Source organism: Saccopteryx leptura, chromosome 2, assembly GCF_036850995.1.
Source record: "Saccopteryx leptura isolate mSacLep1 chromosome 2, mSacLep1_pri_phased_curated, whole genome shotgun sequence".
In the NCBI taxonomy this organism is placed as follows: Eukaryota; Metazoa; Chordata; class Mammalia; order Chiroptera; family Emballonuridae; genus Saccopteryx; species Saccopteryx leptura.
The window spans coordinates 366,506,324-366,525,468 of record NC_089504.1 but is presented as its reverse complement, the minus strand read 5'-3'; the positions used below and the strand labels follow the sequence as shown (position 1 = coordinate 366,525,468).

The 19,145-nt window shown below is 57.5% G+C and overlaps 2 protein-coding genes across 2 annotated transcripts in view; one reads left to right on the top strand and one right to left on the bottom strand.

Annotated features, from left to right (window-relative positions):
* The first annotated feature begins 274 nt into the window (after positions 1-274).
* On the top strand, positions 275-13,504 carry TMEM11 (transmembrane protein 11). The gene is made up of 3 exons (XM_066364585.1): positions 275-424; positions 583-764; positions 12,625-13,504. The coding sequence occupies exons 1-3, from the start codon at positions 275-277 to the stop codon at positions 13,139-13,141; spliced, it is 849 nt and encodes a 282-aa protein (XP_066220682.1). The 3' UTR covers positions 13,142-13,504.
* A 3,457-nt stretch (positions 13,505-16,961) lies between these two features.
* Positions 16,962-19,145, bottom strand: part of DHRS7B (dehydrogenase/reductase 7B) — a 28,035-nt gene continuing 25,851 nt past the window's right edge. The window contains exon 7 of the mRNA XM_066365093.1: positions 16,962-18,066. Within this exon, the coding sequence (XP_066221190.1) occupies positions 17,861-18,066 (206 nt within the window). The 3' untranslated portion in view covers positions 16,962-17,860. The remainder of the gene's footprint in view (positions 18,067-19,145) is intronic.

Below are 19,145 nucleotides of genomic sequence, written 5' to 3'. Positions count from 1 at the left end.
CGAAGTTCAAAACCGACCAAGGATCCTCCCAAGTGAGCCCAGAGGGCTCGAGAGCTCTCGGAACCACTGGGCTCGTTCGGTCCCATCCTGACTCGGCTCCACACTGTCCGGGGAGGAACACGCCAGGTCCTGGGCAGGGCTCCACGGGAGACACCGAGCCACGCGTGCAGGCTCAGCGGCCGCGGGCGGTCCGGAGCGGGGTGTGCGCCGGGGGCTGCAGAGGCTCGCGGGCCCTGCCTCTCGCAGAGCCCGTTTCTCCCACAGCACCGACCGCATGTTGTGGTTCTTTCTTTGCTTTCACACTCCCGACCCGGCGCCGGCGGGGGTCTCCGTGCGGCGGGGACCCCGGAGTTCAGGGCGGGCCGTGGGGATGCAGCGGGCAAAGGTCGCCGGCGAGGCAGGGAGGGCAGGCCCGCGGCAGGCGGTGCGGCCCAGCCCGGGGGATGGCGCGGCGGGAGGAGCAGCCCCGTCCCGCCGCTGTCGGGGCGCCAGGCTCAGAGACCCCAGGACGTGCAGCGCGCCCGGGAGCGAGCGCGCTTTCTTGGGACGCAGCGCCGGCGCGGTGCACTGTGGGCGCTGTAGTCCCGGCCAGGCCCGCGCGCGCGACCCCGGCTGCAGGCGGGACTACATCTCCCGGCAGCCCTCGCGCCCGCCGGGGCCGCCTGGGCGCGCGGCGTCCGCCCGCCGAGAGTCTCCAAGATGGCCGCGTGGGGAAGGAGGCGTCTGGGCCCGGGCGGCGGCGGCGGCGGCGGCGCCCGAGAGAGGTGAGGCCGGGCGCGGCTGTCCTCGCGGGGCTCGGGGCTGGCCGCCTGGGGGCCGCCAGCGGCCGCGCATGCCCGCCGCGGCCCCGCTCCTCCTTCCCGCCCGCCTCCTCCGCCTCTCCGCGGGCACGCGGGGCCCTCGGGCCGCTCTGGGGGCCGGGTGGGAGCCGGCGCCCGCCGAACCCGGGCCGGGGCGGCCTCCGCGGCGGGTTCGGGCCGAGACGGCCGGCCGGTCAGCGGGCCGCGCCGCGCAGGCCCGAGGAACCCGCCTCGTCGCCCGCGGGCCGAGCGGCGCCCGGGGCTCGCGTCCCGCCCGGCCCCGCGCGGGCCCCCGCGGCCGCGGCCCCTACGTGGCGAGGACGGGCCCGGGGCGGAGAGGCGGAGGAGAGCCCTCGCCGGGCGGGCGGGCGGACGGGCGGCCGCGGGGAGGGGACGGCGGGCCGCGGCCCCGGAGCCTCCGCCTCCCCCGCGTGTCTCGGCCCCGAGGGGCTCGGCCCGCCCCGGGAGGGCTCTCTGCAGGCGCCCCCGCCGTGCAAGTCCTTTGCAGTGACCTTCCCCAATGAATGGTGGGGCGGGGAGCTCGCGCCCTGCAGGGCGGACCTCCGCTGGGGGGACGGGTTTCTGGAAGAGGAGTTGGTGGTAGTTTCGTGTCGAACTTGCTAGTTTTTGCTGCCGGGACGCAGGTTCAGCAGGAGAAGCCGCGAGAAGCCGCTCAGCCCCTGGAAGTTTGGGGAAGGATTGCTGTGCATTGTTGGGGTCACCTGGATTAAACCGTCCTGTCGATTCTTGCCACCGGGTCAGCAAGAAAGAAAAGTTTTATGTGGGGTGTTTTTTTTTTTCTTTGCTACTTTTGTCTTTTTGGTGAAGATTGTTAAAACAGAAAAGTTCTCTTTTCTCGCCCTCCCCCTTTCCCTCCACGACTCTATTCTCATCATCCCTTTTCTTTGCGTGATTCCATCAAGTACTCGTTGCTGTTGCCTGCAGACGTTTCCCCGCCCAGATGACTCCTGTGTGTAGCGCAGACAGACCCTGGTAGCCTTGCGTTTTATCCTTCAGCTCAGTTATCCAGCATTGGCCGTTCTGCACTTCCTGTTCCTTGGGGAAAAGCAGTAAATGGCAAGCAGGTATTTTTGGTTTTTTCAACTCCCACATTGTATTTCTTAGGTCAGACCATGGAAGACATTAGAAAACTGACCTTGATGATTTCCCAATGTTCTTTAAAACAGAAACATTTTTAAGGTCTTTAATGCAAACATTAATTCTTTAGTAATAAGAAATAACCTGTTTAGAAAAGTTAAGAGTATCAAAGAGAAAGGCATTCCTTCTCACTGAATAGAAACAACTGCAAGGGCCCTGTTGGGATGCCCCAGACATCATACAGGGGCCCTTAAGCTTTCACTGATATAATAAGTTAGGTAGTGGGGTTTTTTCCCTTCTTGATTCCAGACAATCATGAATTCAAAACTGACTTTGCAAACCAGCAGCCCATAGACTGAATCCAGTCCTTGAAGATGGACCCTCAGTTTTATTTATTTTTTTTAAGTGCAGTTTTATTTTTTTAGAGACAGACAGTCAGAGAGAGGGATAGACAGGGACAGACAGACAGGAACAGAGAGATGAGAAGCATCAGTCATCAGGTTTTCGTTGCACATTGCAACACCATAGTTGTTCATTGATTGCTTTCTCATATGTGTCTTAACTGCAGGCCTTCAGACCGAGTAACCCCCTTGCTCGAGCCAGCGACCTTGGGTCCAAGCTGGTGAGCCTTGCTCAAACCAGATGAACCTGTGCTCAAACTGGCGACCTCGAGGTCTTGAACCTGGGTCCTCTGCATCCCAGTCCAATGCTTGATCCACTGCACCACCACCTGGTCAGGCTGGACCCTCAGTTTTAAAGAATTTAAATTAGCTGCCAGCATTTATAAGTTGAAAGATTTCACTGACACACAAACACAAGTCCACTTGAATAGCTGAGCAGTGGCCGACTTCTGGGTCAGGTCGAGTGCTTTCTAGTCCCTCGTTCCCCCGGACAGCCTGACTCACTGCTCTTACCTGCTGGTCTCAGGTGTCAGGTTGCAACCTTTGGCCTGGAACCGAAGGCTCTGCTCACACTCGCAGATGTGTAGTGTTAGCCAGGAATGGGCACCTGGTTTTGTGGTTTGGGTGACACCATCTCTCCTTCTACATAATGCACGGTTGAGGGGGGTACTCCACTGTTTGCACCATCTGTCTCTCTTCCAGGTGATGCGGCATGTTGGAGACTGGGGTCTGGGGGACACAGGGGGACTATTTGCCTTTGCTGTAAGGCCCTAACCAGAGGAGCCTGGTTTCCCTAAGAGCCTCCCATGCTGAGCAGGGAATGGAAACATAATCCTCCCACCCCCCACCCCACCCCTGCCAGCTAGCTAACTTCTGGGCACACCTCCATTTCTGCTCTGTGGGTGGGAAGACTGGGTGGGGCAGGCTGGATTAATTGATTGGCAAGCGCCATTAGGAGGCCGAGCATATTATTGGCTCTTACAACTGAAATGTGACTGTTTACGGCTCTCCTAAATGACTTTGTTCCATGTCAGATTTGTGCTGACCCAGATTTCAGCTCTCCTTGTAAGACCACTCTCCCGAGTTGCTGCAGGAACCTGGCTGGCTGCTCTGCTCTGTGCTGCAAGGGGAGGCAGGGAGCGCTGGCTTGGGACAGGGCTGGGGCAGAGCAGAGCTTTGGGCAGACTCTCCGGGTCTGCGGTGTCTGCAGACTCCTGAGCAAGCCTTGCACTTAGAGGCGCCGGCGCCAGATTGTCCCCCAGAATTACTGCCGTCAGCTGTGTGTTGACGGTCAAGTTTAGAATACAGGGTGTGTGGATTCTTGCTTTACCTGGTTCTTGAGTCTAGGGCTGTGTTAACTTAGTAGCTACTGGTCACATGTGGCAGTTAAATTTAAATTAAATAAAATGAAAACTTCAGCTCTTCATCCCACTAGCCACATTTCAGGTGCTTGGTAGCCACTTGCAGCTGGACTGCCGTCTGGATGGCACAGACAGAGAACGTGCCCCTGCAGAAAGTTCTGTTGGTTATCGGGACAGTGCTCTAGACCAGGGGTCCCCAAACTCTTTACACAGGGGGCCAGTTCACTGTCCCTCAGACCATTGGAGGGCCGGACTATAAAAAAAAACTATAAACAAATCCCTATGCACACTGCACATATCTTATTTTAAAGTAAAAAAACAAAACGGGAACAAATACAATATTTAAAATAAAGAACAAGTAAATTTAAATCAACAAACTGACCAGTATTTCAATGGGAACTATGCTCCTCTCACTGACCACCAATGAAAGAGGTGCCCCTTCCAGAAGTGCAGCGGGGGCCGCATGTGGCCCGCGGGCCGTAGTTTGGGGACCCCTGCTCTAGACAAACTAGGAGAGGGTGAAAGTAGTGAAATGAAAGCTGCTTCATGTTGGCTTTTCTTTCCACTCCATTAAATCTAGGAAATCAACAGTGTTTGTAATGAAGAACATCAGACTCTGAGCTGTAACCTGAGTTCTTGTCCAAAATTCAGCCCACTGGCAGCAAGCACTTGAAACAGATTGCCACCGGGCCTGTCGGCGTCCCGAGGCACACACTTGCCCCTCGAGGAAGGCACAGTGCAGGTGTCTGTGTGCTCTGCCACTGGGGAGCCAGCCCAGATCAGCTCACAGAGGGTCCGCCTGTCCCGCGGCTGCTCGCCTTCCTCTTGGCCCCGTTGCAGCCCTGCGTGCTCTGAGAGCGGAGAGGGAGTGCGGCTGTCTGCCTCGCTCCTGCTCCTCATTGGGGACGGTGCCCTGATCTGACTCGGAGCATGGCTGGAGGCCTGGGGGGTCCAGAGGGCCGGGCACGCCTGACTAGACGCTCAGGTTTTAGGGTGAAATCACTTTTTGTGGCCTGACCCTCCCCTGCTTGTGCAGCCATCTGCTCCAACATTTCATTTTATTTTTTAGATTTTATGTATTGATTTTAGAGGGAAGAGCAAGAGAGAAAGGCAAGGGAGCAGGAGAAGCGGGAAGCACCCACTTGCAGTTGGCTCTCACATGTGCCTTGCCTGGGCAAGCCAGGGGTCTCCAACTGGCAGCCTCAGCATTCCACGTCGATGCCGTACGCACTGCGCCCACCATGGGTCAGGCTGCTCCAGGTTCAGGCAGCCTGCTCTCGGGGATCCCTTGCACGTCTTCCTGGAGTGTACTTTATTCCTTGGTACTTGGTCCTTTGACAGCTCTGTGCTAGTCTGTAAATCAGACAGATGTGGTCCCTAATGGCCATTCGAGGGTTAAGTTCCCAGTCCAGCTGAACAGTGAGCTGTGTGGGCAGGGGGTACACATTCCCCACATTCAGAGCTGATCCTCCTGTTAGAGCTGAGGAGCTTAGGGATGTGGGGGTCTTATTTCTCTTGAGAGGCTCCCCGTTAGGCTCTCGTGTGTGGTGGAAATGTCTGTTCCTTCCTGGGCTGGAGGAGCCCCACGGACACAGCACCCGCGCCCCTATCGGTCCCTGTGCGTCCTGCAGGTGGTGGGTCCCACGGTGGCTGCGGAGGGGGCGCGCATTCAGGTCCCACAAGTTGTAGGTCAGAATCTGCTGGGGTTCATCCTCTTGGGCATAAATTTGATTTCCTTGATTGACTCGAGCAATCTGGATTCAAACTGCAGTAACTTGTGCGCTGGTTTAGTCTTTGAGGCTGCATTCCAGTTCAGGCCTAACTTCCTAAAGAGGAGGAAGGCGCTTCTGTCCAGGGAGGTGAGCAGGAGGCTGAAGCCAAGCTTGAGTTCTGCTTCCCTGCCCCGGGCGGGCGGGCGGTCTGGGAGCGGGCAGAGTGCTCTGCAGAGTGAGCACCCACGGGAAGTGCCCAGCCACCCTGTGCTCTGCCCCTGCCCCGGGCGGGCGGGCGTCGGTCGGTCTGGGAGCGGGCGGGCGGGCATCGGTCTGGGAGCGGGCAGAGTGCTCTGCAGAGTGAGCACACCGGAAGCCCCAGCCACCCTGTGCTCTGCCCCTGCCGCCAGGAGCACCTGTGGGCCACCGAGTTCTGGGAAAGCCAGTAATCACTTAGTATCTGCAACACCTCTCTAGCTCAAGGCTGTTCGTTAGGATAGCCCTTAGTTACTTGTGATTCTCAAGCATTTGAAATGTGGCTCATGTCTCTGAGGAACTGAATGTTTTTTGTTGTTTTGTATTTTTCTGAAGCTGGAAATGGGGAGGCAGTCAGACAGACTCCCACATGTGCTCGACCGGGATCCACCCGGCACGCCCACCAGGGGGCGATGCTCTGCCCATCTGGGGCGTCACTCTGCCGCAATCAGAGCCATTCTAGTACCTGAGGCAGAGGCCATGGAGCCATCCTCAGCGCCCGGGCCAACTTTGCTCCAATGGAGCCTTGGCTGTGGGAGGGGAAGAGAGAGACAGAGAGGAAGGAGAGGGGGAGGGGTGGAGAAGCAGATGGGCACCTCTCCTGTGTGCCCTAGCCGGGAATCGAACCCGGGACTTCCGCACGCCAGGCCGACGCTCTACCACTGAGCCAACTGGCCAGGGCCGGAACTGAATGTTTTAATTTTACTTAATTTAAACAGCTGCATGGACCTTAAACTGGGTGGTGCTTCACAGCTGTGGCTTTGGTTTGCGCATCCAGCCCCCCTCCCACCTGTACTGAGGCACCTGGGAGAGCCAGGCCTTGGCCCCATTTGACACCAGGGAGGTGGGCTCAGAGGAGCCAGGGGGTGTGCCCTTGGACACAAAGCCAGGGGGTGACTGAGAGGGGACTCAAATCCAGGCCTCTCGACTCCCACACTCAGTGCTGTGTTCTTGTTCCCGGGCAGAGAGCTGCTGGGTCACGGAGCGGAGGAGGAGAGGGTTCTCTTGCATGTGCTAGGTGAAATGTCCCGTGCCCTGTGAAGGAAGTTCCTTGACCTATTTGGAAGTGTCCTCAATATTTGGGGCTATGTGCCTGTGCCTTTTTTTCCCATCTGGACTTTAAGTCCAGCACAGAATTTCACTGCTTTGTTTGGCTCTGGGGAAAACAGTTTGTGCCTAGCCGAAAGTGGGTTTTCCTAGACCTGGGGAGCAGGGTCCAGCACCTCACGTGTCATAGGTGATCACGTCGTCATATGCTTATTAAGTGGAAAGCAACACGACATATGGACCTAGTTTAATTTTCCAGCCACCCACTGTCTTAATTACTGTAATTGTCTGTCTTTTGTCACACATTTTCTTTTTTTTACAGGGACAGAGAGAGAGAGAGAGAGGAATAGAGAGGGACAGACAGACAGGAAGGGAGAGAGATGAGAAGCATCAATTATCAGTTTTTCGTTGAGACACCTTAGTTCATTGATTTCCCTCTCATATGTGCCTTGACTGTGGGCCTTCAGCAGACCAAGTGACCCCTTGCTGGAGCCAGCGACCTTGGGTCCAAGCCTGATGAGCTTTTGTTCAAGCCAGATGAGCCTGCGCTCAAGCTGGTGACCTCGGGGTCTCGAACCTGGGTCCTCTGTGTCCCAGTCCGATGCTCTATCCACTGCGCCACCGCCTGGTCAGGCTGTCACACATTCCAAGCGTACTTCCAACAGCCTGTAACATTCAAGCCCCGTGCTGGAGACAGGGATGAAAACAGCTCTGCTTTCAGGGAGCTCAGACTGGGTGCCCTCTTACATTCCAGATGGGAGACCCCACTTGAGCCCTGCCTGTGAGCCATGGGCCCACTCCAGGAAATGGGCCTAAAGCAAGTGCTTCCACTGTGGTTCTGTTTGGTTCTGGTTCCGGCGTGACCAGAAAAGGATGGTGGCTGGCAGGACGGCGTGGCCAGTGCTGGCTTGAGCAGCAGGACAAGGAGTGCCCCTCGTCCTCGCTGGCAGGACCGTGTAGGTGAGACCAGAGTGGCACCTGGGCCAGGAGGAGCAGCCAGCGCTCAGACGCGCCCACGTACCCACACGCCGGGCTTCTGCCCGCTTGGCACGCCGCTCCGCAGGCACCCACAGGCCGCAGGCGGGTCTGCCTCCTGTCCCCTCTGTCTGGAGGGCCCGTGGCACTTCACCCCAAGGGGTAGAGGGCTGTTGTTGAACATTTTTTCCCCCAGAAAAGGTTTATAATTACTGTTCCCATTATAAAAGAAGCATATGTTTCTTTTTTTAATATATAATAATTCTAAGGATGAAAAACTATAAGATTTAAGTCAGCTGCTAGGCCATTGTCCAGAGAAATACCATTATTGACCGTTTTTATGTATAGCAATACCTGCTCCTCTCATCCCCCCACCATAGTTTGTCCTGCATTTTTACAAACTATGTTAAACACATCGGAAGTATATTTCTGACAAGTCATTAACTTAGTGTCATCGGTGTTACCCTTGAAAGCGTGCTGAACGAAAGAAGCCAGTACAAGAGTCGGGGTGGGGCGTGCCTGCTTGTAAGCAAAGTGTCTAGACTAGGCAACCCCTGAATCAGGAGGCAGGCTGGCGGTTGCCCGGGGCTAGAAGGTTGGGGGGAAACGGGGTTGACAGGGCTCCTTTCTGGGGTGCTGCAGTGTTCTAAAATTGATTGTGGTGTGCTGCTGGGTGAGTGCTGAGCCACTGGCTTGTACACTGTTACTTTTTTATATACTTTATTTATTGATTTTTGGAGAGAAGGGAGAGAGAGAAAAAGAGGGAGAAGCAGGAAGCATCTACTTGTAGTAGTTGCTTCCTGGATGTGCCTTGACCGGGCAAGCCCAGGAACCGAACCGGCGACCTCAGCGTTCCAGGTCCACACTTGATCCACTGCGCCACCACAGGCCAGGCGTGTTGTACCCTTTAAATGGATGAATTCTATCTCAATAAAGCTGTTGTTTAAAAAGTACAAATCAAATCCCCAATGAGGTGCCAGCTTACCCCATCAGGATGGCTGCTGTTAACAGCAGGACCGCAGCCTGGCCTGGGGTGCGCGGGCTCCAAGGATTCCAGTGAGCTTTCTCTTCAGTCTGCTCTTGCGTGTTGGGGTTCACGCTGGGAGTGGACGGTGAGGCTCGGACATGGTTCAGGGCAGCCTTCTCATTGGGTTCTTTCCTTAGTTGGGCTACATTTGAGCAGAAACAAGCAGGTGTGGGTGGCGCGGGGGCAGCTGGGTGGCTGTAGACGTGGCTTCCCCGGGCATCCTCTGACACCAGGTCTCTGAAGCGCCAGTGCCGTGAGCCGTGCAGAACCGAGTCTGGTGGGCCGGGCAGGGGCAGACAAGTCGCAGCAGCAAGCCCAGGGGAAGGGGGAGGTGCTGGCTGCGTGGTGGGTGGCCTCTGGCGAAGGGGCTTCCTGTGCATCATGTTTGCTGTGAACCTTGCCGTTTCCTTCCTTGCACATCACAGGGAGCCCTAAAAGTCTGGGCTAGACTTCGGGTTTCATCCTTTCCTGAATTGGGTACAAGGGCTTTGGCTTCACACCAGGAACTGGTGAGTCTCAGGCTGGCGTGCAGGGCACTGCGGCTGGCTGCCCAAGCGACCTTGTCTGAAGGATCTGGGACGTTGCCGCAGTGCAAGTGTGCTCTTGTCTTCACACTGTGGGGAGCTGGTTTATGAGGATGGGCAGGAGTGGGGGACCCGCCCACAGTGAGACGCAGGGCTCCAGGAAACAGGCATGCTCTGGCAGGCTCGGGGGACGTGTCCTAGGGGAGCGTGCCGTGTGAGCACGTGCTTCTCAGAGCTGGGGTGGTCGTGACTGCCTGCAGGCGGAGGCTGGTGACCAGCTGCCGGTGCGCTTGCTGTCGCTCCCGTGCTGTTGGGGGACACTGGGTGCACCGACAGTAGAGGGCCCCAGCCTCTTGCGCACGTCCAGGCTTGATGGCACCCGTGGACACACACTGACCTGTCTTCAGGAATGACAGAAAGTGGCCTTGCCTGCCACGCCGACCTGAGAAGCTGAGGGAGGCCACAGCTGGGCACTGGGAACTGTCCTGGGTGGATGTGGGTGCCGGTGGCTGCAGAGCCAGGGGCAGCGTGGGGCTGGGGGTGGGGTGAGGTGGGATCTGCCCACTGGTGTTTCTGAGATGGAGTCATCTGTTCCAGGTGCTGCAGTTCCACCTGGCATTTTCATATTGGGCCTCACAGGACTCTGAGTTTTCCAGAGGACCCAGCGGATAGAAATCTGAGACCCCAGCAGCCAGGCACTGTCCCCTGGTCTCCCTGGGACAGTTAGCAGGACACCACTGACCTGCAGTGCCTCTCCAGGTCACAGGTCGGGATGACTGGGCCCCTCCCTTTCCCTTGTTCTCCTCTCTCCTCTCTGCCTCTCTCCGCGGATGGACTTGAGAACACACAGGCATCTGGGCCAGGGCGCTCCTGCCTGGAGCCCATCTGCGGTGCCTGCTCACTAGGGGCTGCAGCCTGCTCCAGTAGCTGCTCACGTCTCGTGAGACTTCCCTGTGGGTGTGCTCTTCGCCACCTCTAGGCTTCCAGTGCCGAGTCCTGCTGGGGAGTCATAACTGAAAGGACTTCCCTTTTATCTCTTGACCAAAATCAAATGGAAAAACTCCCCACAGGCCTTCAGAGGGAAAACCCAACTTTTCCTGTTTCATAAACTTCCGGTGGGTTCTTACAGAAATGGCTCATGAACTCGCCCGGAAAGGCAGCCCTGACCAGGGGCACACGTAGCAGCTGCTCTGCAACGTCCCACGTTGGGGACGCTTCTCGTTCGACTCCCGGGGAACGACCTTTCCTCAGTGCACACACTTTAATTAGGGTTTGTGATTTAATTAGGAGGCTTCCCTGAGCCTCGCTGAACCAGATGCTCAAGTCCCCTCCGCCTGAGCCCCAGCCAGGGTGTTTTGTCCAGGTGGCTCCTCCTGGGAGTGGAGGCCCTGCCCGGGGCGTGCTCCTCACAGCACTGGGCTCTGGCCGCATCAGTCACTCCTCCAGCTGGAGGGGAACCTTGCCTCTCGATTTGCTGATCTGTTTGCTACAAGTAGCTCTCACCGCGGCGTCCTGCCTGGGAGCAGGGTCTGGTGGTCTGTCTGCAGTCTCGCTCTTGGAGTCCAGCCCCCCTTAGCATGTAATTGCTTGCGTCTTTGAAGGGGGGCCCGGACTGGTTAATGCTGCACTTAGAGGTTCTAGAGGTGACCTTGCTTTGAAAGACTTCCCTGGACCCTACTGTGCATGCTCAGTGACCAGGAAGCTCTGGGCCTCCTGCCCTGTGGCTTCCCTCTGAATGGCCATGTGGCGTGCACATGCCGGACCCTCTGAACTGCTGGGCCTGCTGTCTGAGCAGTTAGAGCTGTGCTTGTTGGGTGACCGGAGCTCAGGTGGGTGGGCCACGTTCGCTGGTGTGGCCCAGTACATGGATCGAGGGCCCCAGTGGAGGGGTGTGGGTTTAGCTGGGGAGCTGTGATCACCAGGAGTCAGATATGGGGTCCTTGGGCCTCATCTCTGTGACGGTCTGACCAGGCTAGGGACTGGGGGCTGCTGAAGGGACTGCTTTTCACTGAGGCGTGTGACAGGATGGCCCTGCACCGCCTGGTGACAATACGGCCTCAAGCTGGGCCCTCTCGGCAACAGGGCTAAAGGCAGCTTTAATCAGAGGAACAGATCACACAAAGTGGATACACCATGCTGGGCAGCAGTGTGGAGACCCAGGAAGGTCTGCAACGAGCCCCAGGAAATGACAAGGCGTGTGGTCTGGACTGAGGCTTGCCCACCGGGTGTGAGGACTCGGCTCTGGGTGGGAAGTGTGCACAGAGAGGCCTCAGACTGAGGATCCTGAAACTGCCTGAAGTGCCCTTGGGCCCGTGGTCACTGCTGCTGTTGGGCCTTCATGTAGAGCTGAGCCTTGTGCAGGACCCACTGAGGCCCTCACTCCCCCGAGGGGGGCGGTCAGATCCACTCAGCCCCGTGAAGTCTTCGTGAGCCGTGTGTCATGTGAGAGAGAGAAGCATTTACTGACGGTTCTGGGCCTACAGTCAGAATGGGGGGGTCACACCTGGGGGCCCTTGTGGGATCCTCTGTCCACGAAATGTCAGTCATTACTGTTCTTGAGATGTTGTCTTGTTCCCTAATTAAATCAAAGGTGTTTGGATGAGCAGCGTGCTGGGGGGGCTGGGGGGGAGGGCCTGTGGGTTCTACAGCTGGTCCTCCCACGGGGTCAGAGGGGTTTAGTTCTCCGTCACCCAAAGCAAAAGCAACCCTTTTCCCTTGTGTTCTGCAGGCCAGGGACGACTGCTTTTCTTTTTTTTTTTTAATTTATTCATTTTTAGAGAGGGGGGGGAGGAGAGAGAGGAGAGAGAGACAGAGAGAAGGGGGGAGGAGCTGGAAGCATCAACTCCCATATGTGCCTTGACCAGGCAGGCCCAGGGTTTTGAACCGGCGACCTCAGCGTTTCCAGGTCGACGCTTTATCCACTGCGCCACCACAGGTCAGGCCCGACAACTGCTTTTGAACCAGGCAAAGGGCGGGGTGCCCGGCATTGTGACCCATGGGTCTGTTGGAGTCCGTGGAAGTTCCCTGCAATTGCCCTGGTGAACCAAGAGCAGGTGCCATTCTGCTCACCTCGGGCTCCGTTCTGGGTGTCAGCGGGACTTGGGGCTCCCCTGCCAGCTCATAGTGCGGTCAGCACTATCTTAGACTGACCGCCAGACCCAGCGCCCACAGGCTGTCCTCTTCTTAGAGATCAGGGGCTCCTCTTCCTGCATCTTTATATTTCATTATTTTATTCTTTCAGAAAAGCAGTTCTTAGTGACTATCCTGACTGTGGGTGTGAAGGGGGTGAAAACTAAGTGAGAGGTGGTACCGCTGAGCCTGAGGCCCAGACTCCACCTAGCGGCCTTCCCCTCAGTGTCTCAGCCGAGAAGGGAGTACGTGCTTCCGTCTAACTCTGGCCTCTCTCCCGCCCCTCCACCCCAAGGGTGAGCTTGTCGGCCACGGACTGTTACATCGTGCACGAGATCTACAACGGGGAGAACGCCCAGGACCAGTTTGAGTACGAGCTGGAGCAGGCCCTGGAAGCCCAGTACAAGTACATCGTGATCGAGCCCACCCGCATCGGCGACGAGACTGCGCGCTGGATCACCGTGGGCAACTGTCTGCATAAGACCGCCGTGCTGGCGGGCACCGCCTGCCTCTTCACCCCACTGGCACTGCCTCTGGATTACTCCCACTACATCTCCCTGCCCGCTGGCGTGCTGAGCCTGGCCTGCTGCACCCTCTACGGCATCTCCTGGCAGTTTGACCCTTGCTGCAAATACCAGGTGGAGTACGACGCCTACAAACTGTCCCGCCTGCCCCTGCACACACTCACCTCCTCCAGCCCCGTGGTGCTGGTCCGCAAGGACGACTTGCACAGAAAGAGACTGCACAACACGATAGCGCTCGCCGCCCTGGTGTACTGTGTAAAGAAGATCTACGAACTCTACGCCGTATGACTTCAGCAGGACGCGAGAGAGGCACGCAGCCCGCCCACGGGAGACGGCAGAGGACTGGATTGCACAGTAACATTGCTTTGCTCTGTGAGGCGACGGAGCCTGGGAACGTGTTTGGTTTAATGGTTATTTAAAAAAAAAAGAACAGATCACAAATGTACCAAGGGTTTTCAACTCATCACACTAAGATGTGGATCTCCACAGCCCACAGCGAGCCCGCGTCTGTGGGCGTCTGATGGGCGGTGCAGTGTGGACGTCCGCGGAAGGGGTGAATGTGCTTGGGGTGGGGTCTCGAAGTACATTGTTCAACTGTACCATCCAGAGCCAGCCAGAAGCTATTGACCATTAAAATGATGAGAATTTCAACCCCAGGTGTCTTTTCTTTCCATGATGCCCGCAGCCTGTGTCGCTGCAGCAAGACCAGCCTTGGAGCCGGGCAGGCTCAGACCTGCGGTCCTGGGCGCACCCCGCCCAGAGCTGTCTCAGGTTGTTGCCAAGGCTGGACTGCTAAATGCTGTTCAGGGGATGGCAGGATAGGGTGACAAGGCCTGGAGGCCACTGGGTCCCTATTTGGGTTCCTGTGGAGAACGAGCCTGCGACCTCTTGTCCAGGCTGTTTCAGGAGGACAGAAACTAACACCTGCCTGTTAGCACTGGAGCTGTCCCCGACGTCTGCCCTGAATCCACCCACTGCCCTTGGCTGCGGGGAACCCTCCGAGCCCCTGCAGCACCCCCGCCCCATGCAGCACCCCCCGCCCCCTGCCTGGTGCCCCATCCCACAGCAGCCCAGCCACCTGCCTGGTGCCCCATCCCACTGCCCTTGGCTGCGGGGAGCCCCCCGAGCCCCTGCAGCACCCCCGCCCCCTGCCTGGTGCCCCATCCCACTGCCCTTGGCTGCGGGGAGCCCCCCGAGCCTCTGCAGCACCCCCGCCCCATGCAGCACCCCCGCCCCTGCCTGGTGCCCCATCCCACTGCCCTTGGCTGCGGGGAGCCCCCCGAGCCCCTGCAGCACCCCCCGCCCCCTGCCTGGTGCCCCATCCCACAGCAGCCGAGCCGCTTCTCCCTCACACCAAACGGCACATCATGCATCTCCTTCCACATTCCCTCTTAGGCTTCTGGTAAATGGAGTATCCCATCCAGAGCTGGGCCCCTGGCTTAACTGCGGCTTTCTTAAGACCCCTGCGCCCAGCCACCTGTGAGGAGCTCTGTGTAGCTATCTCGCACTTTCTTCCGAAGGGCCCAGCTTTCACGGCAGCCAGGCTGGTTTTCAACTACTTTTCAAGGCCCCATCGGGAAGATCACGCCAGAGAATAACGGAGAGGGAGACCCAGAGCTTTAAAAAGATTTCACAAGGCCCATGGCCCACCAAGGTGGAGAAGCTGATTAAATTCCAGGGCCCTAGAGATACTATATACTTAGCTCAGTCAAGTGTTTGGGGCCAAAATGGTGTTGGGTAAGCACTGCTGGCCGTCTGGAACAATGGTAAGTGGGTAGTGACTCCAGACAACAGACCTCGTCTGGACTGGGCAGGGCCGTGGCTCCTTGGGTGTCTGACTGCCGGCTCCCGAGCCCACTAGCCGGGAATGTCAGGTGTTTCTGTAACAGCCCAGATTTGGAAAAGGCGCCCCAAGTCCTGCCGCAAATCAGATCTCATGGGGGAGGTGGCGAGAAGCAGACAAGCGGTGGCCCTCTCAGGTCAGCTGAGCAGAAGCCCTCACCAGAAACAGAAGACAGGTCACTGAACAAAGTGGTTCTTGTTGGGTGGACTAGCCCAGATTCTGAAATGCCACCTAAGTGACACATCCCGATCCAGAGGTGAGGACGTGGCGCCCGGCGGGGGCCACGGGGCAGGGGTTTTGTGTTCCAGGCCTCCACTTGAGCAGGGCCCCAGCCAGCAGGGACGGGAGCAGCAGAGCCACACCGCCCGGGTCTGCGCGGCCTGCCCTTACGTTGGTGCCGACGGATGTGTTCTGCCACCTACAACCTGGACGCCACTGACAAGTGAGTAGTGCCCGCGGGTAACATGCCACAGTGCTCTTAAACACGGGATAGCTGCCAACGGGGAGAAAGCAGAGGCCGCCTCTGCCAGGTCTGTGTCCCACGTGTGCTGCTTCCCGCCGTCCACCTGGCAGCTGGGTCTTGTTTAACCGCCGCCTTGCTCCAGTTCAGAGAAGAGCAAAGTGCCTTCAAGGCCAACTCGGAAAACGGGGAGGAGCAGAGGTGGCAAACGCACTGTGTCTCCTTCCTACAACCCGTCGGCTCCTTCCAAAGCTGTCTTCCCAGCTGGCTCAGCAGCTGCCAGCCGAGGACGACGGGAAGGCCAGCGCCTCCTCGGTGCCTGCGGGGACCAGGCAGTCTGCCCAGGTGGCTGTCACTCAGGACGTCCAGGCACGTGCGAGCTGCTGTCACTCAGCACCGCACATCTGGAGAACTCACTCGGCTTTGTTTTCCAGACTCTGATTTTGGCATGAAGCACCAGACAGCTTCCTTCTGCCCTCGGACCAGTGACACCAGGAATCTTAGAGAAAAGTGGAAGTGCCTTTGAACTTGATCTGAAGGCAGAACTAACAGAATTGTGCTTTTCAAACCAACCCAGCAGAACTCAAGGGTAGAGGAGATGGGGACCCCCCAGAGGACAGAGAGGGGCCCGCGGCACCACTGCTCCTGGCGGCAGAGGGTCACCTTCAGACGCGGTTGGGGACTCCAGGAGCCAAAGGCCAGAGCCAGTCCTGGCCCCGCTGCCACCTCTGGGTGCTGCTGTGTGGGGAGCACTCACCTTCAGGGAAGAGTGGTCATCCACGTCAACAACTGCAGCAGGCTCGCGGCCCACCTTCCCCCCCATGGTGCTCTCCCGGAAGGGGCGTGCGAGGCACCGAGATGGCTTCAGGGTTAACGTGGCCACCGGAGGACCACTGGCCCTTTCCGGCCTCTCCCTCGTGTCTGAGGCCACCCACCAAGAGCACCTGTGTGAGGACAGCACATCTCTAACGCCTCTGATACTACCAACCCGCTCGGGCAGCTGGGCCTCAGTCGGCCTCTGGCAGTGAGTGGGTCTAGCTAGATTTCAATGGTTCTGTTTGTGTTACGTTATTTTCTATTTATGTGGTAGAAGACAAAGTTTCTAAAGTAAGTTTCAGAAAGTGAGTTGAGCATTTAAAAGACGTTAGGTAAGTAAACACTCAGGGTATTTGAGGATGACCACGTACCATGTCTAGGTTGAGACTGTCTGTTTGCCCCAAGCTCCGTCTCCCGGCCCACACCTGGGGGTGGGGGCTCAGCAGGCACCGTCCCAGCCTCCTCAGTAACACAGCTGATGCTGTCTCAACCAAGTGTGCGCTTACTAGCTCTGCATTCCCGCAGAGCACACCAGTCTCCTGCTGCTGACCACTTGATTTAATGGAGGAAAGGACAGCACCTGGACACGGGCCCTTTGAAAGGACAGCTCACGAGCGTCCAGGGAGAGATGTGCTGTCCTTCCCGTGGACAGACACGCTGCCTCTGCTCCTGCCTCCTACTGAGGAAGTGCCGTGCGCCCGGACGTCACAGGGGTCAGGCTCAGGCCCGGCCTCAGCGTGGCTACCACTGGACCTGACCCGGGCCCAGCTCCTCTGTGACATGAACGTAGGGGCCCCTTCTCCTCCATGTCAGGAGGGAGGTAAGTGGTTTCTGAGGAAAGTGAAAAGCCACCCATCACATCTGTGCATTTCAGCCATGGGCTCCAGGAGGGTTCGGCCATGTTGGGAGCCGGACAGGTCAGCAGGTCTAGTCCACGCTTCGTTCTCTTACTTCCAGGAAACGAGAGCCTGAACACCCAAACCACACGCTGGCTTTGGCCATTTTTATTTTAGGAGTAACTATTTAAAACACCAAGCTCCATAGGTGCATAATTAGGACGTCGTGTAAGATAACAGTATTAATGTGCTACGAGATTTTTATTCCAGTTTGGGGAAACCTATGTGATGGGCCCCACTTTCCACTGTCAGCTTCAATAATGGGAGAGCTTTTATCCTAAACTTGAGGTAAGGAGTTGACTTATTCAGCGAACCTCCACCATGTGTTTTTAGTAAGTCAGGAAGGGGGGACAGGCACCCCTCATGGCTGCAGTCGTCACCACCAGGGAGCCCCAGCTGAGGGTCACAGTACTGTGGAGGTCACCCTGTCCCCTGGGCTGCAGTCGCCTTAGTAAGTTCATCTGCCTGGAGTGTGCCTGGTCCTACAGGACTGTGGGTGGAGACAACAGAGAAACTGGGGAATTCCTTTTTGGTAATAAAGCTGGTGTCACTGAGATACGTCTAATGACCAACCATGTGTTAGCCCATCTGCTGTGTTGAAGATCTCGCAGGACCCTGGGAATGGATATGAATAATGACATCTTCAACTGTAGCTTTCCCCCTTTAGCACTGCACGTGGACGCTACCAAAACAATTAGGAAGTGGCTGTGCGTAAGTCAAACGTGAAAACAACTGGGTCATGGTGCTGTCAGGATGTCTTCCGGTTTCAAGACCGAAACACTTCCCAGGAGCTGGCAGAGACTAAAATTCAAATGAGGCTGTTCATTTATTTCAGATTCCTAGCACTAAAACCCAGATCCCCGGTTATTCCTAAAGTTCACCCTCACCACTGGGAAGATGCCTGCTGCCAGCAGGGGCCTCCCAGGGACCCATGGGGGAAGTCTCTCCATCCTTCCCGCCTGAGACAGACCAGGAACACCAGCTCTGTGGCACTAGGAGTCCTTGGACTTCTGCTCCTTTCTGGCCCGGGAGGCCATGAGGCTGAAGAAGAGCCCAGGAGCCAGAGTCCGCAGATAAATGGCCAAAGACGGCAGCAGGTCAGCCAGGATCACATCTTCCCTTTTCTTCCCCACAGCGTCCAGAACATCTCGGGCCACCTCTGCGGGACTTCGGCCCTGGGCCGTGGTCTTGTCCATAACTAGGTGAACAAAAGGAACGTGAAACTGGAAGCAGAAGCCCCTCGAGCTGAGCTGCTGTGGCCCGTCTCCCGGGGGGCGTGCCCACCGTCCTGTCACCATCCCCGGCTCCCTGCACTGCAGTCCATGAGGACCATGCTGTGGCCCGTCTCCCGGGGGGCGTGCCCACCGTCCTGTCACCATCCCCGGCTCCCTGCACTGCAGTCCATGAGGACCATTCTGTGGCCCGTCTCCCGGGGGGCGAGCCCACCATCCTGTCACCATCCCCAGCTCCCTGCACTGCAGTCCATGAGGACCCGTTCTGTGGCTCAGTGGGGGTAAGGGGGGTGAGAGAGGAGGGGTGGACATGGGAATAGGTAGACGGGGCTCCAGCCAGTGCTCAGAGCTGGTCTACAACAGAGGATGCAGACCAGCCCGGATGGGGGTCTCAGATTACCCCTCACACCACAGCCGAGGAGGAACTCCCTGACCTTAGGGGGCTTTGCCTTTTTTTTTTTTAATACCCAGTTGTTTTTTTGTTTGTTTTGTTTTGTTTTGTATTTTTCTGAAGCTGGAAACAGGGAGGCAGACAGACTCCCGCATGCGCCCGACCGGGATCCACCCGGCACGCCCACCAGGGGGCGGGTAGCTTTGCCTTTTGCAACAGCCAGTGACTCAGGACATGAGACCATCATGCTCAGCTCGGGTGGCCGGCTCGAGATCTGCCAGGTGGGTGCAGGAAGACCGTGACCCGTCTGCACGACAAGCTACTAAAGCGCAGAGAAGTGGGGTCCGGGAGCCGCCCCCGTTCCCTACGTCGCGCTAACTGGACGTGAAGCAGGAGGAAGTCTTGGTTTGTTAGGTGTTAGGGAGCTCAGGGGGGTGATGCACAGCTGACGCTCCTTCCTCCCTGGTGATCTGACAAGCTTGCCGACAGCCGGACCCATCGTCAGGCACAGAGGGGCCCCTGTCACAGGCCCGTAGAAACCATTCGTGAGTTGTCTAAACGGACTCAGCTTTCTGCCAGCATCTATATTCTCATCGTGTTTTTGTTAACACAGAAGAGGACGTTTCTGATTGTTGCTTATTTTTAAATGCCGCA